Source organism: Anguilla rostrata, unplaced genomic scaffold (assembly GCF_018555375.3).
Source record: "Anguilla rostrata isolate EN2019 unplaced genomic scaffold, ASM1855537v3 scaf0997, whole genome shotgun sequence".
Taxonomy (NCBI): Eukaryota; Metazoa; Chordata; class Actinopteri; order Anguilliformes; family Anguillidae; genus Anguilla; species Anguilla rostrata.
The window spans coordinates 66,765-82,619 of NW_026986350.1; the positions used below are offsets into that span (position 1 = coordinate 66,765).

The 15,855-nt window shown below is 41.7% G+C and overlaps 1 protein-coding gene across 1 annotated transcript; it reads left to right on the plus strand.

Moving 5' to 3' along the window:
* Positions 1-1,223: 1,223 nt before the first annotated feature.
* Positions 1,224-10,660, plus strand: LOC135246964 (B-cell receptor CD22-like). The gene is made up of 13 exons (XM_064320243.1): positions 1,224-1,549; positions 2,617-2,686; positions 3,150-3,500; positions 4,341-4,619; positions 4,997-5,007; positions 5,408-5,726; positions 5,906-6,220; positions 7,508-7,777; positions 7,872-8,168; positions 8,672-8,765; positions 8,964-8,982; positions 9,097-9,168; positions 9,851-10,660. Exons 2-13 carry the CDS (start codon positions 2,647-2,649, stop codon positions 9,950-9,952), a joined length of 2,169 nt encoding a protein of 722 aa, XP_064176313.1. The 5' UTR covers positions 1,224-1,549; positions 2,617-2,646; the 3' UTR covers positions 9,953-10,660.
* Positions 10,661-15,855: the final 5,195 nt, after the last annotated feature.

The following is a 15,855-nucleotide window of genomic DNA, read 5'->3' on the forward strand; positions in this document are numbered from 1 at the left end:
CCCGAAACGACATCTCATGTTCCAATTCAGACTCACTCTCTGGCTCTTGAGATGGCAGTGCAGCCGGCATGGGTGCTAAGGACAACGTAATGTCCTGTTCAGATGCTAATTGAATTGCCATTTCTCTTAAATCACCTTTTTTGTGTGCAGATGTTGCAGTGCCACCCCAAAACACTACTAGTTGACTTAATTCAGCCTTAGTAAAGGACAGGAATACACTGTTTGACGGTTCCCTTCGAAAACCCTTAACTTTCCCACTCTCTATGGCATCAAGGTCAGACATCGTGTTAAATTGTGACGAACAAGGGAATTGCAATAGAGATGCAACCTCCCGAACTGAAAATTTAAGAAGGATGAGCAGGGCACAAAGTGAGAAACGGGCAGGCAACCCGAAAAAAAAAGAGCACCCCGCTATACTAACGGAATCCCTAGTCGTCATGTGACATAACGGCGGGGTATTTAATCACTCAACCCTGCAGCATAACACACAACCTGACAGACTGCACATCACACCACGGAATGAACCCAGGACAAATGCCACAAACCGATTTAGCCACACAAAAATAACAAACACCCACCAAAATCGCCAAACAGTATCCCTGAAGGACACTGTCGCTACAGCCTAATTGGGGTAATTGTGCACAGCTCTAGTAGTAAAACACCGGCATGTTGCCTGTCCAGATCAGTGTATCACTACTCACCCCTCCTCAATCGACACCGCAGCACTGAAGCAGAGAAGAAAAAAAAACTCAGTGCTGTAACGAAAACACAGTTCAATTATTCTCTCCACTCGTACGCTCAACGGCGTAACAATTTAGAAGGCTTTTCACTTCAACCAAGCTCCTTCTAAAACAAACACAATGCCACGTGTGTCAAAAGAAATGTTTTTAATATAGCCTAACTCAAGCTCAAGGTTACAGCAAATCAACTCATTTACGTTATTCCTTCAAAGAGGCTATCCAAACAGACCCGCACTTGCTGGTCTGCACAATGCAAGCACATAAACAGAGCTCACCAACACTTCCTGTACCACGCTCGCCACTGATAGGCCAGAACGCCAGCGCACAACTGCGCCTACATACAAACCAGGAAGCAAACACTAGCTCTGCTTAATGCGAATCGAGAGAGCCACATGGCAAACCGATTATAACACTTTACCCATGCTAATTAAATATCAAAAAGGGATATGTTTGTGACCCACAAACACAACGTGGCCCGCCAAGTCCGCCAGCCGCTCCTTCACCACCATGTTCCTGGCGCTCAATGGCGCCATCAACGACATGGCCGCCGATGCGGAAAAGGTGGTGGCGGCTGCAGTCGGGGGGGCAGATTGAGGAACTGAATTCTTCGTGACCAATTTAAGAAAAAAACTTTTGACACTTGGCTAAACTGTGAAAATACACTGCCGAGAAGGGGAGGTCTGTTTGTGTATATTTCCTGTCTAAGGAAGAGGGGCCATTATTAAGTTTCAGTCATTTTACAATAAGGACATAGTACATCCAGATTAACTGTAGCTGATTTCTAATCCTCTGTCACATCCAACTTGTAGGTAAGCATCCACTTTTACAATTCTTTCATAGGTAAAGTTGTCTCTCTACCCCCCCTCCAGGTACAGGTATCAATGCCATTGCTACAACAGTTATTAACATTTCATTTGAATGTTTGTGAGTTTAGTAGCTTTTGTCTGTACTCTGCCTTGTTTCTGGCCTGGGAAAACAAATAGCAAGTGTTATCGCTTTAAATAGAAATTGACTTTGCTGTTATTGTGGCCTTTTGAGTTCAAAATAGAGGTGCATTGAACTAAATAACTTAGTAATTCCATTCAGGAAAGATATGCACTCAAGGTTTTCAGTCAAATATTCTTATTCAAAAATATTAACATATATTAACTGTACATATTAATATTTTAGCAAATTACTAGTGGAGATACTTTTGAGATATGACATGCTTTTGACTCAAATCCTGTGTGGATCCCTGCTTGTACAACACATCCTTGCGTAAGATGTTTATTTTATTCAGATGCTGATCTTTCTGGGTGTAACAGGAAAGAGTAGGCTGTGTAGATTGTTCCCAACATAGAATGGTGTCTTGGACTGCAATTAATTAAATAATGCTGTTTTTTTAATAAGCTGCAGTCTGCATTAACTGTGTTGTGAGGCATGATGTGGCTCTACTATGCAAGGAGCAGAGCTGGCACAGCCAAGAGCACTCTTTATATTTCCTGATTTTGGAAGGTTAAATCTTATATAAAACAAACAGTGAAAGTATTTTTAAGATTGGTGTTCTTCATCATCAACACACGTGACAGGTCCAACCTTAACCCACTTTCAGGAAAGGGGGTGGGGGCAGGGGGCAGGGGGGGAAGGGGGGCAGAAGGGCAGGGGGAGGGGGGGTTACAAGCCCAGTTCCTTACCCACTGTGCCACACTCCTGTGCCACACGCATATGCAAGCACATACAGGCACACACCCATGCATGCATGCCAACACATGCACACACATCTTCACACACATACATACGCACATGCATGCACATACACACACAGACATAGACGCACACACACACACACACACACACACACACTTCATAAGTGGGTTCACAGTGTCTTCTTTTCCAGATTTCTCACACTGATAAAGGAAGGTTCATCATGATCTCTTTCTGGGCCATGGTCCTCTTTCTGATTGGTGGTATGTACCTGCTATGACATCCCTGTCCCTGCACGTTTCGTTATGCCCTTGTCTCTGTCACTGACACACTTCACTCGTAAGCATTTTTATCCCCAGTAGAAATCGGTCCTTGTTACTGTACGCATAACAATCGGCATAGCAACCACGGTTTTATGAATGAACACAATGTTAACTTCTGAGGATTATCTGTCTGCTGCAATCCAACAGTGCAATATTAAGAACAGAAAAATCCACTTTGTGGGTGGTACGACTGCTCTAATGGTTCCTATTTCTCTCTCTCTCTCTCTCTCTCTCTCTCTCTCTCTCTCTCTCTCTCTCTCTCTCTCTCTCTCTCTCTCTCTCTCTCTCTCTCTCTCTCTCTCTCTCTCTCTCTCTCTCTCTCTCTCTCTCTCTCTCTCTCTCTCTCTCTCTCTCTCTCTCTCTCTCTCTCTCTCTCTCTCTCTCTCTCATTTTCTACCGTAAGACTCTGCTTGCAGTTCCAGTGAGATGACGGCCAAAGAGGGCTCCTGTGTGACGGTCCACGTAACTCTGTCCAATATAAGGAAATCTGGGTACATTGTTTGGTTGAAGGACGCCGTGTGGAATGACACGGCAAAGGATTATGAGGGCACAATCGTGCACAGCCTCAAACCTGACAAACACAACGCGAGTGAATTTGAAAACAGAGTGTCTGTGGGTTCCACTGGGGATTTACACAAATTGACCATCAGTAACCTGAGACTGGAAGACAGCGGAAATTACTCGGTTAGATACTATGATGAAGATGATCCTTCTTATAAACTGAGCAGCTCGACAATGAGTCTAAATGTTCAGGGTAAGTTCTTTTGCAGTGATATATATATATATATATATATATATATATATATATATATATATATGATAGAGGCCCCTTTATGTTCACCATCCAGTAGTTGTCTAATTGTCTACTGTATGAAAAGTATTTGTCTGGTATTGGATTTATGATTTAAGCTGTAGTCGTTGCAAAGACGCACAACCGGCAATCCAGAAGAAGCATGCTTCAGTTACCAACAGTGATGTATTTGTAAGGAATCTGTGTGCAATATGAATGCTGATAGCTGTTGTCCCTTAACCTGCTACTGGCAAAACTGTCAGCATTGTCATATACATGAGTAGTATGCCTGATATAGTATTGATGATTTAAAACAGTTTAGAAACATTTCAGATATTCACAACTTGAAAGCCTGAAGGAACATACTTCAAGGTTACCCACAGTAATGCTTTCATTCTGGGCTCACTTAAACACAGATATCATCTCATTATGACCATGAGCATCTGCATTTATGTATTTCATGAGGGACTTTGTACAATTACTCACATTCACGATGATTGTACCAGCCAAGAGGCCGCACGTTGCTTTACAATGATAGGCCCCAGAGCAGAGGGGGCTACATGATTTCTTCAGACAAAGAAACCCAGAACATGACAAAAATAGTGTTTAGGCAACTAAATAAATCCATCACAGATTAACACATGATGATGAAACTGATATTTATCATCATCATCATCATCATCATCATCATCATAATCATCTTTATCTTCAGCATCGTCATCACCTTCATCATCATCATCATTATCATCATCATCATCACCATCTTCATCATCATAACGATCTTCCCCTGTCGAACCTCTGCAGAGAACCCTTGCCAGGTCAGCGTAACAGGGCCGGAGTTGGTCCAGGCGGGGGCGGAGGTGATTTTGCGCTGCTCCACCGTGGGAACCTGCCAGAACAGCCCCGAGTGGCGTAGCTCAGGGCCAGGCCCGGCGTCCAGTGAAGTCTCCGACACCAAGGGTGTGAAAACAGCCCAGCTGCGCTTCAAAGCGGACTGGTCACATGACGGGGTGACGTTCTCCTGTTGGCCGTCGCCGAGCAACGACGCGTGTGCCTCCAGAAGCATCACGCTGGCCGTGGAATGTAAGCCACATAATTTTAATTTTTGTTGTTTTACCTGCCGATGCTGCAATCTTCATATCAGAAACACCGAAGCTACGTTTTACACATGACTGATATCTGAATTACCCACAATGCTATTGATCCAGTCTCTGTGCATTTTTTCCCATAGTTTACAGAAAGCTTTCTTCTTTCTTTATTTATTTATTTATTTATTTAGGATCCCCATTAGCAATACACAGTGAGCAGCTAATATCCATTGTGTTCTGCATGATACATTTATTACGAAAAATGGCAGCCTGTCATGTCTGTCCAGGGCTGCCCTGTATGTGGCAAAAATGTCATGTCCCTTATGTGACACCCATTGAGTATGACCTTGTGTCCCTGTATGTCCCACAAAGTTTTACCTGCTGTCAATTAGTTCCTGAAAAAAGCAGGTGACTGAAAAGCCAAATCTGGTATATGGTGCTTTTATTGAATATGAGCCACCAAATCCGGGGTGCTCTATAGATCCGGCAGGAAACAAAATGGACTCAGTTTGACTGCGTGTGCTGTGGGTCAACTGAAATCCTACCGTTAGTGTGTAGCTAGTTGTTGATTAAGGCATGCAACCAGTTTATTTTGTTTATTAGCACTAGCCCCTGTAACCATAATGGAACAGTGAATATTTACAGTAGCATAGTCCAAAAAAACATGAAAAAACCTTGTAAAAGACGATTGATTAACCGTTGATTAAGTAAGATTGATTAAGAACTGATTGACTCAAAAGCGTTGATTAAATCCAGTGGAACAGCACATAATGCATCTGTAAGCACCCTGAAACGATCTGCAAATCACCACAGACTAATCTGCGCTCTTATTTAGACGCTCCAAAAGAGGTCAGGATAACGGCGAGCGGGACATTGAAGGGGATCTATGAAGGAGCTGCAGTCAACCTGACCTGCGAGGTCCAGAGCAGCAATCCAAGCGTGCGGTCATACTCCTGGTACAGAGACCACACCGTCCTGCTCGAAACTGGCCCAGTGCTCCGTTTCCCGGCCGTACGACCCAAGGACAGAGGCTCTTACCACTGCAAAGCCTTAAACTCCGTGGGCTCGGAGGATTCCCCGGAGGTTACGATCACCGTTAACTGTGAGTCCGCCGCTGCTGCTCACGTCATGCTCAGGGGAACGGCGGCGACATGGAGACGCGAGAACGTGAGAACACGAGAACACGAGAGTGTTTCGATGTCGAGCGCAGGCCGCCCAGCCCAGGATCTGCCTAGCCAGTATATTTGGTAAACAAATAATGTATTCCTTTTTTTCCCCCAGATGGACCCAGAGGCACAATGATTAAGGCCAGCTGTTGTGAGAAAGGGGTGAAGGCCGGCGAAAGCCTGACCCTCACCTGCGAGACCCACGCCCGTCCTAAGCCCGACGGCTACACCTGGTTTCGCACGATCACAGGGCCTGGTGGACAGAGGGGTCCAGGAAGGACCGAGGTTCCCGTGTCTTCTAACGGACGGTCTGATGGTCGAGACCTCAGATTCTGGCAGATCAGTGCAGGCGACGCCGGGGAATACACGTGCCAGGCCAAGAACACCATCAGTGCTCAAAACTCCACCGCTCTCCGTGTAGACGTCCTGTGTGAGTGCTGTATTTAGAGTCCCAGTGCTCTCCGTGTAGACGTCCTGTGTGAGTGCTGTATTTAGAGTCCCAGTGCTCTCCGTGTAGACGTCCTGTGTGAGTGCTGTATTTAGAGTCCCAGTGCTCTCCGTGTAGACGTCCTGTGTGAGTGCTGTATTTAGAGTCCCAGTGCTCTCCGTGTAGACGTCCTGTGTGAGTGCTGTATTTAGAGTCCCAGTGCTCTCCGTGTAGACGTCCTGTGTGAGTGCTGTATTTAGAGTCCCAGTGCTCTCCTTGTAGACATCCTGTGTGAGTGCTGTATTTAGAGTTACAGTGCTCTCCGTGTAGACGTCCTGTGTGAGTGCTGTATTTAGAGTCCCAGTGCTCTCCGTGTAGACGTCCTGTGTGAGTGCTGTATTTAGAGTCCCAGCGCATTGTGAATATTCTGCCTGTGACTGTTATCGATCTGTGATTTACTGTTGGAGTGTCTGTGATTCACCGCTATGGTCTGTGACCCACAGTCACAGCGAATGTCTGTGATTCATTGTCACCGTAGTTGTCTGTGCTCTCCAATCACTAATCACCCTCTGCTCTTACTCTTTGACTGTTTTATCCACAGCAACAGATATGAATGCAGTGCTTTTAACCATTAGACCTCCAACACTGGAAAGCCAGATTAGCACATCAAGTTGTTTCTCAGAGGACTCACATCAGGCAGAAAGCACAATTATTTTTATGTTAAATTGCCAGGTGGTAGTTCAGTATAATGGGTAATAAACTGGTCTAGCAAACTAAAGGCTGCGGGTTTGATTCATGGGCGGGGCACTGCATTGCACCCTTGAGGAGTGCACTTACTCAACTGCTTCAGTATTTATCCAGATATATAAATAGGTACAATGTAAAAAAGCCAAAGTTGAGTAACTTTCTTTGGATAAGGATGTCTGCTAAATGCCCATGGGAAAAAAATGTAAAATGATTTGAAAGGCCAACTTTTCTCCTAAAATATAAATCTAATGATTTTTCCATTTCTCTATAATCTGAACAAAAAAAACCTGTACAAACTATTTTTTGGCATTATGGGTCTAGCTATGTCAATTAGTTGTGTTTCTCCATTTTACATTACATTACATTACAGGCATTTAGCAGACGTTCTTATCCAGAGCGACGTACAAGAAGTGCATATATTACATATATATTCCAAGGTAATTTTGATCATGAGTGAGGGAAGAAATATGACAATGCTTGGGTTCATTAGCAATAGAGATGTTTGCTACACTGCCTTTTAAAAAACAAATATTTTTCTTCCAGATCCTCCTAAGAACACCTCAGTGTCAGTCAGTCCCTCTGGATCAGTGTTAGCGGGCAGCTCTGTGACTCTGACCTGCAGCAGTAATGCCAACCCAGCAGTGCAGAACTACACCTGGTATAAAGTGAATGGGACAGAGATAAACACTGTAGGAACTGGACAGAATCTCACCTTCAACGTGACTGAGTCCAGTGGCAGTGAAACGTACTACTGTGATGCACAGAATGAACATGGAAAAGAGAAATCAAAAACTGTACAGCTGAATGTGATATGTATGTTCAGTGCATCTATTATATAATTGTAGAAATCATATTACTGCTATATGTGAACAACATTAATATTTGTAACTGTGGATCCTGTGTTCAGACATGCCTCAGATCTCTGGCTCTGGGAGCTGCAGCAGAACTGCAGCAGAGATCAGCTGCTCCTGTGAGAGCCGTGGGAATCCCTCTCCCAGCATGGAGTGGCATGTGTCTGGACTGCGGGTCACTAACTCTACTGAGAGAGTCATCAGGGAGGAGCAGCTGGGGAACACAGGCCTGAGGAGCTCCCTCACCATGCGCCAATCACAGGGAGACACATCCACTTTCCTCTGCATCAGCACCAACACTCTCAGCTCCTCCAGCCTCCAGCTCGACTTCCCGTCACCACAGCAACACGCAGGTATTAACATACATGGCTGGTCTTAAAACTTGACTTTTACCGTATGTCGTAAAGCCTAAATAGCACTGTTATAAATCTATTATTACCATTCAGACAGCTCATTAAAGAGTTACCAACATTTTATTGCACCCAGACTAATCCAGTCGAGATGTGTTGTTTATTTCACTATGGCTTACAATTATGTAGGCCTCCAGTTCTGATGTTATGACTTTGTTTCCATAATATTTGACACAGTCCATGTACTTGCTTTATTCCGGTTTTGTATGAAGTTGTCTATCCACAATCTGTAAGACCTGAATTTGAATTGTAGGGGCAGAGTACTCTGGCTGTTATGAATAGTTTAAAATTAGGAGATCCAGTTCTTACCCTGATTATAAAGCACTTTTTAACTGCTGAATATTTGCAAACAAGTTATGTCTGATGATGTCTTTTAAATAAGTATTTTAGGCATGAATGAGGTCCAATCATCATGACTAAAATCATCATGATTGGTTTTTTTTCAGGATTCAATTGCAATCCACTATTTCATATTATCATCGTAGGACTGATTTGTATGTATGCGCTGACTGTTGGATTCTGTATCCACAAAAATAAAAGGTACAGACATCTTGATCTTACTGCTGATACAATGTAGTAAAATGTATAATTACCATAGTCTGAGGCAATTATGCTTTCAGTAAAATATTTTAAAAGTTAAAACTATCCCATCCAGTAAATGCACGTGGTTGCAGAGACATATTGGATAATCAGAGGCAATAATAAATCATCTCTCTACTCTGATTTTCATGTCTCCAGGTTGTCTAGAAGACTGAAGGTGAGTCTCACCATCCTTTCCTCCTCTTCCTCTACTGAAACACACTCACTGCAGCTCAGCCTGATTTCACCTCTATTTTACATTCACACCATCTGTGTGTCTTTTCCTTTAAAGGGAGGGAGGGACGGGGACACATATGCCAGTCTGCAGCTCCCCAACATCAGCCCTGAATATGACGTGCTGCAGGTGAGCAAGTGTGACACAGAGAAATATACACCAGGGGGCGCCACTACGCTCATATTTATGAAAACTCATATTTATGAAAATGAAATGTATGCAGATTCCCTCAGTATCAGAGATGTGTGTAGTAAAGCCTTTTGTTCTTCTCAAAAAATGGAAGTCTTAAGCCATCACAGTGAAGTGTCCAGACTAAGGCTGAATCCACTGATCCTCCAACAAGTTCACTTGGCATCGCTCTCGCCTCCCACAATCGATGCAGGCATAGTAAAATTTTAAATGGGGGATAATATACAAGTCAGATCTTTCATCTGATTGGTTATCACACTGGTCACTTTGTTTTTTTACCTCTTGTCGCTAGCTATCCCAACATGCCTTGCAGACTAAAGAATTGTCTCTCATTGACAATGAAGAGAGGCGATTATAAATTGGCCTCTCGTCAGAGGATATGTGGCTTCACTGTTAAAATTCAAAGAATGCATACATAATTGGATATATTTTTTTAATTTCACGAGTTTTTGCAGAGTTAATTTTGTAATAAAAAAGGTTTTGTCTTTCCACTTTTTCCTCTTCATATGAACATAGGCACTGCCCTGAGACTATGCCGGTTCGTGCACTGAGGTGTTCCTTTAAATAACCATGAACCTGCGTGTGTGTGTGTGTGTGTGTGTGTGTGTGCTGTATATGTTAGGTAAAAAACAAGCATCAGAAACACACAGGGACTACACAAGAAGAGAACGATGATTATCAGAACCCTGAAGATGGAAACAGACCAGATTCAGGGGCTAATTAAAAATGTGAGCATGTTGTGTTTCTTTTAAAGCTGATTTATTTTTGCTTTAAAAACAAAACAAAAAAAAACACCGAATGTTGAGGGTAATTTCTATCTATCTGTCCTAAGAGCATTTTTATGACTTGCAGAGATGTTTATTTAGTATTTATCCTGGAGAATAGAATTTTGTTTTTTTCATTTTTCATTCTTTTTACAGAATGACTATTTTTGTACACTTCACTTGCATCTCTTGTGCTTTAATGACTGTATGCCATAGGTTGTCGTGTAAATTTGGCTGCTGTCTGTTTTTGAGAACACCAAATCAAAATTGCATCCTCATGGACTTTCAAAGAATGTTACATTGTGCTCTAGGGATGTGATACGTTTTGAAAAAGTCCCTTGTCTCTCTCCTGAATTTGGAAAGCTGGTTTTCAGCCATTCTGCATCTTATGGTTCAAACAGTCTGCTGAAAAGCTTAAAGGAGAAAGACTAATATCAAGTACTGATTTCAAACATGGAATTCATGACTCAGGGACTGACGTATGCTCCTGTTTTTAGCCTCTGCTCTGCTCTTTAATTTCTATTATACTATTGTCTCACTGCACATTTGTTGTTTGTAACTTCATTGGCAACTGTCTTAATGGGTAACTCTGTATTTTATGTCAGGTCCCCCTTGTAAAAGAGATCAATCAGAATGGGGTACTGCTGGTTAAATAAAGATTAAATAAATATTTAATAAACAAATGTTCAATCTTTATTTAATATTTAAGTGTACAGGTGTGGATTTACTGTTCAAAAATAATCAAATTCTGATTTGATTATAAACTGTCTACTAAAACTGTCTAGGTTCATATTAGAAGCTTTCTTTGAAGTAAAAAAAAATGTTTTTAGTTTACTTGATGACCGCTATTGTGCTCCCATATTTAATTACATTCATTACGATTGCTTTGACTTATTTTGCACAACAGAGTTGCAATGTGCAAAACTCTTAACACAGAATGCTGTACTGTCCATTTTGAGTTCAAAATGTAATATAGCATGCAAAATAAAAACACCAGTGTCAAATCAGAGAATATTATATGGTTTATCAAAGGTTTATCACAGCACCAGAACATTAGATATTTCAAAGAATAAAGTTAAATCATTGCTGCACTTTCAATATACAACAGTCATCATCAAATAATGCTGCCAAACACAAAATCCTTCTGACCAAAACCGAGTTTGAAAGTGTTCTTCATAACGCAAAATGCTATACTCCTAATCTTGGGAACAAAATCATATATAGCATGCACAATAGAAAGAACTGAACCAAATTAGATTGTACTTCATGCTAAAGTTTATCATAGTGTAGCATTCGGCGCGGAAAACAGCGGTGGAGACGAGGTTGCCCGTTTCCGAATTGCCCCAGCAGAGCTTCGCTTTATTGCAGACATGGCTCATTAACAGTTCAACCAATCTGTCCCGTTCGATCGGGCGAACAGCTCTTTTATAGCCCTGGGACGCCCTGATTGGCTTAATTCGCTGGCCTCGGTGCACCAATCACCGGACATAAGCGAGAGCCAATCGCAACATCAAGTACACAACACAAAACTAGCATTACTTACAGCGGTATTCACAGCGACATTAACAACACTGCTGTACATAAGCGTAAGGGTCCAACCAGAGACTGTAAAAAATATGGACAAAGCTACTGTGACGTCACCCATTGACTCTCCGTGGGTCTCTAAAACACGTTTTGAAGCTCAATGGCGGGCGCGGCCATTTTCTCGATTTGGAGCCAAAACCATAGAGTTAAGCGGTCTTGTGATTTTTACAATTTGATTGACAGTCCGGTGCGGAAAAGCCCATCAACCTGAACGAGGCTAGCTGACTGTCTGCCGTTATGTTTTAAAATATATTATCAGATGTTTACGGAGTTTAATTTCCATCCGTGACTGTACTGTGTCATGTAATCACGTTATGTGTATGACATTAAAAATACAATTAGGCTATGTTTGGTTATCTTCGATTTATGTTTCTCAGCAAAACGAATATGCTTAGCTAGCATATCAGCTTGTCAGTGAGCTAGGTAGGCTATCCGTGGTTAGCTCACGCATTAGCAATATGAACCACAGGGGAAGAACACTGACTACACTGATGGTCAATCAATCGGGGATGTGTAGGCTACTGGTGATTTGACTAGGCTAATTTTCGTATAACTGTCTGGTAGATCTGCTGTTAACCGAGCAAGTTATCGTCGTAGGTTTTCGCCAGTCAGTTAATGAGCCTGCTACTACTAGCTACTCCATCGCCGTTTGTGGTGTTCACTTGCTGGGTGACGCTAGCTGACCGATCATTCGCAAATCACTTTCTACCGAATAAAAATTAACACTGTCAGCGGTGATTAACAAATCTACCAAGTATTTTAATAACTGAACTGCAGGCGTGTAAATATGACAACGCACTTTGTACAGCAAGTTTTCCACCTGGTGCATGAAGACAAAAATAATGTAGCCTACGTTGAATTTCTCATTATTATTAGGCTATTATTTTTTTCTTGTAAATCATCAAAACCAATGGAGAAAAGCCAATATACGCATGGAGCCCCCAGAACCGATTCTGAGAACCACTGTCTTAAATGCCTAGCTTGTCGGTCTCTTAAATGCTAAAAACATGTTCCTTTCTAAATGCCGAGATGGTTAATTTCGTTAAATTCTGTGTGTGTGATTTCATCGTGTGTTGTATATTCAGCAAATGAACCTTGAGACTCTTAATTCGCTTCGTGAAACTGAAAAAGTGTTTATCCCAAAATCGGGATTATAGTAGCTTTGTCACATGCGTGAAGCATGGCCCAGGTAGACATTTACGGAATGTACATGACTGACAAGCCGCCAAACACGTCTGACAGATTGAATGTTTGTCGGTTAAGGTTAGCTAGCTAGTCAAATGGCTTGGTAGCCGAAGTTGCGAACTGTTTTAGCATAGGCTACTACTGGACTACCAAATATAGCAAGCTGATTACGCTTTCTGCCAAGTAATTATTTGGTTAAGTAGGCTAAAGGAAATAGTAAAAATGACTCGGCTACCGAAAAACTTAAGAGGAGGATTATTTTATGGTCGTCTAGTGCAGCTGTAAATAGCACACGCCATAATGAAATCACCACGAAATGGGATGCCTGCATTTTCAGACTTAGCACAGGCGGACCGTAGCCGGAGCCTCAATGTCAAGGCCAAGAGGCGCCACCGCCCACCCCTGTGACCATAGACTGTAGCCCCTACTGTAGCTGAGTCCTCCGCAGTAATCAGGAAGTGACGCAAGCTGTACCTCATTGGACAAGAACAAATATTGGCACTGTGCCCAAATGACGCAATAAATCATGAAATCGACCCATGGACAGTCATAAGACCAATAAAATACACCTATCATGACTATTTGTTCTTGTGAGAAAAAATTATTGACTTTGTATTTTGATCGCATTTGTACCGTAGACTTACATGGAAACCGGATATGAAAACACCTATACTGGAGCCATCCGTAGTGGCGCTAGTGAGCAACCAGGAACTACAACACCAGGAAATGAGCTTCAAAAACGAAGTCTGGTTTTGGCCGCTTGGGTCCAACGAACACAAATACAACGAAGTTAGCTAGCGCTACATAAGCGACTATTAACAGGCTAAGCACATTTAATAACAACACAAACACGATCATGCATTTACAAATATTTACAGCTAGCTACAATAACGGAGGCGAGATCGCCACAATAGTGTCAGAACAGTGCATATGTTCATCCTTGAAGTTTTTAATTAGGCTATTTAATTATTGGTGCATTTTCAAATACAACGGCCATTATGAAATAATGCGGTCAAATTTTTTTTACAGTCTCTGGGTCAAACACAAAATACTTTTTTACTAAAAAAAAGTATGCAATGGTAATTTCCCTCATAGGTAGGCTACTTGAAATTATGTACAGCAAGCATCCCCTGTGATAGACTGCAGTAGCCTATAGCGCTTGTGTTTTTATGAAAGACAAACAAAATATTAGATTAGATTATATGACGTTTAATCATTAAAGAAAAATCATACAGTAATGCAGTACTGTAAACACAACTGTATTGTACAGTAAAAACAAAAATAGTAAAAGCAAAAACAGTTACAGTAACAACAAACTTTACCATAAAGTACAACAAAAAAAACTGCTTTTTGGTGCTTAAGCAGCATTTTGCCTCTCCGCTGCATTTGGCCACAGAATTTCGTCGACGTTGCATCTGATGTCTTCGTTGGCAAGAGCTGGTAAAATCTTTTAGAGTGCCTTATCCACCCCTGACACTGCTGTGCTGTAATGTCATCGCATGCCTCATCCATGGCCTGAAGGAGCATTGCCTATGGACGCCTATCATATACCTTCCACCTCCATGGGGTTCAGAAAGGGGGAGTAAGGAGGAAGGAATTTTGATCGGAACTCTGGATGGGCTGTAAACATTACATTACATTACATTACATTCATTTGGCAGACGCTTTTATCCAAAGCGACGTACAAAAGTGCATTTTCATGATCGTAGACAACTGCTGAACACGGGTTCAGTAAGGTACAATTACTTATTTTGTACAGCTATTTCTAGCCGAGAACAATGAACACTATCCTGGTCTAACATCTGCAAAGCCAACTAGGCAGAAGAATAAGCTACAGTATTAGGACAAATACAAATTACCAAGAAGTGCAGGGATGGGGCAACATGTAACAAGTTACAGGAAAAAGGGTTTTTTTTTTTTTTGCTGCCCGTGGTCCGCCCTGTTTTTTTCAGTTCTTAAGAATCTTTTTGTGTTTGTGGTTTTGCCCCTCATGGCTTTTTGTTTGTTCCCTGTTTGTTAAGTAAAGTGTTTGTTTGAATTTTCCTTTTGGAGTCTCCCGCGTTTTTTTTTACTCTGCGCCTGGGTCCAACCCCCCGAATCCCTGACAAAACCAAATACTTTCACAAATAGTAATAAAAAATACATTCTTTTAAATAAATGCTTTCCTGGGAAACCAAATACTTTTTCAAATAGTATTTAGAGCCTTTTAAAAATGTATTAAATTACAAATACAATTGTAAAATATTTAAAATATCCCAGAGTTCTTTGTACAATACTCCTTCGGGCTAGGGGTTGATTTGGGCCAAGGGTAGCCTATGTCGGCAATTTGAACAACCCATGTGCTGCCTCTAACAGTCAGTAGCCTAAATGCCCGTACATGTCTTTGCATGGGAATGGCAAACTCAGACTTCTTGATAAGCTACTTGCCAGTCTGTTGGTAAACCCCTGTATCTTTTTAAAGTTAGCAGCTTTTTCTGTATTTCTCTTTTTTTCTGTGGTCAGAGCATGACAGCCATGCAAACAGTTCCTCTTTTTACATTTTGTAAGGTTAGACACAGATAAGCTACTTGCCCGTCTGTTGGTACCCATGATATCTTTTAAAGTTAGCAGCTTTTACTGTATTTCCTCTTTTTTCTGGGTCAGAGCATTCCCCAGCCATGCAAACAGTTCCTTCTTTTACATTTTGTAAGGTTAGACACAGATAAGCTACTTGCCAGTCTGTTGGTACCCATGATATCTTTTTAAAGTTAGCAGCTTTTACTGTATTTCCTCTTTTTTTCTGTGGTCAGAGCATTCGACAGCCATGCAACAGTTCCTTCTTTTACATTTTGTAAGGTTAGACACAGATAAAATAAAATTCATCCGTACATTTCTCCTACCAATTAACAATGGAAATCGGTTACAGTTGGGCTGGGCATCGCAGTCACCTGAGATTTCTAGTCAAATGCTTCCTCTAATTGGACAAAACCTAAATTTTCAGATGATAGGTTCTGATATCCAATGTTTTCATCTTTACAGCTTGTGCAATTTTGTTCCCCTTTTGTTGTAAAGATTTTAAATAACATTTCAAACCTTTTTTTTTGAAATTTGAAAA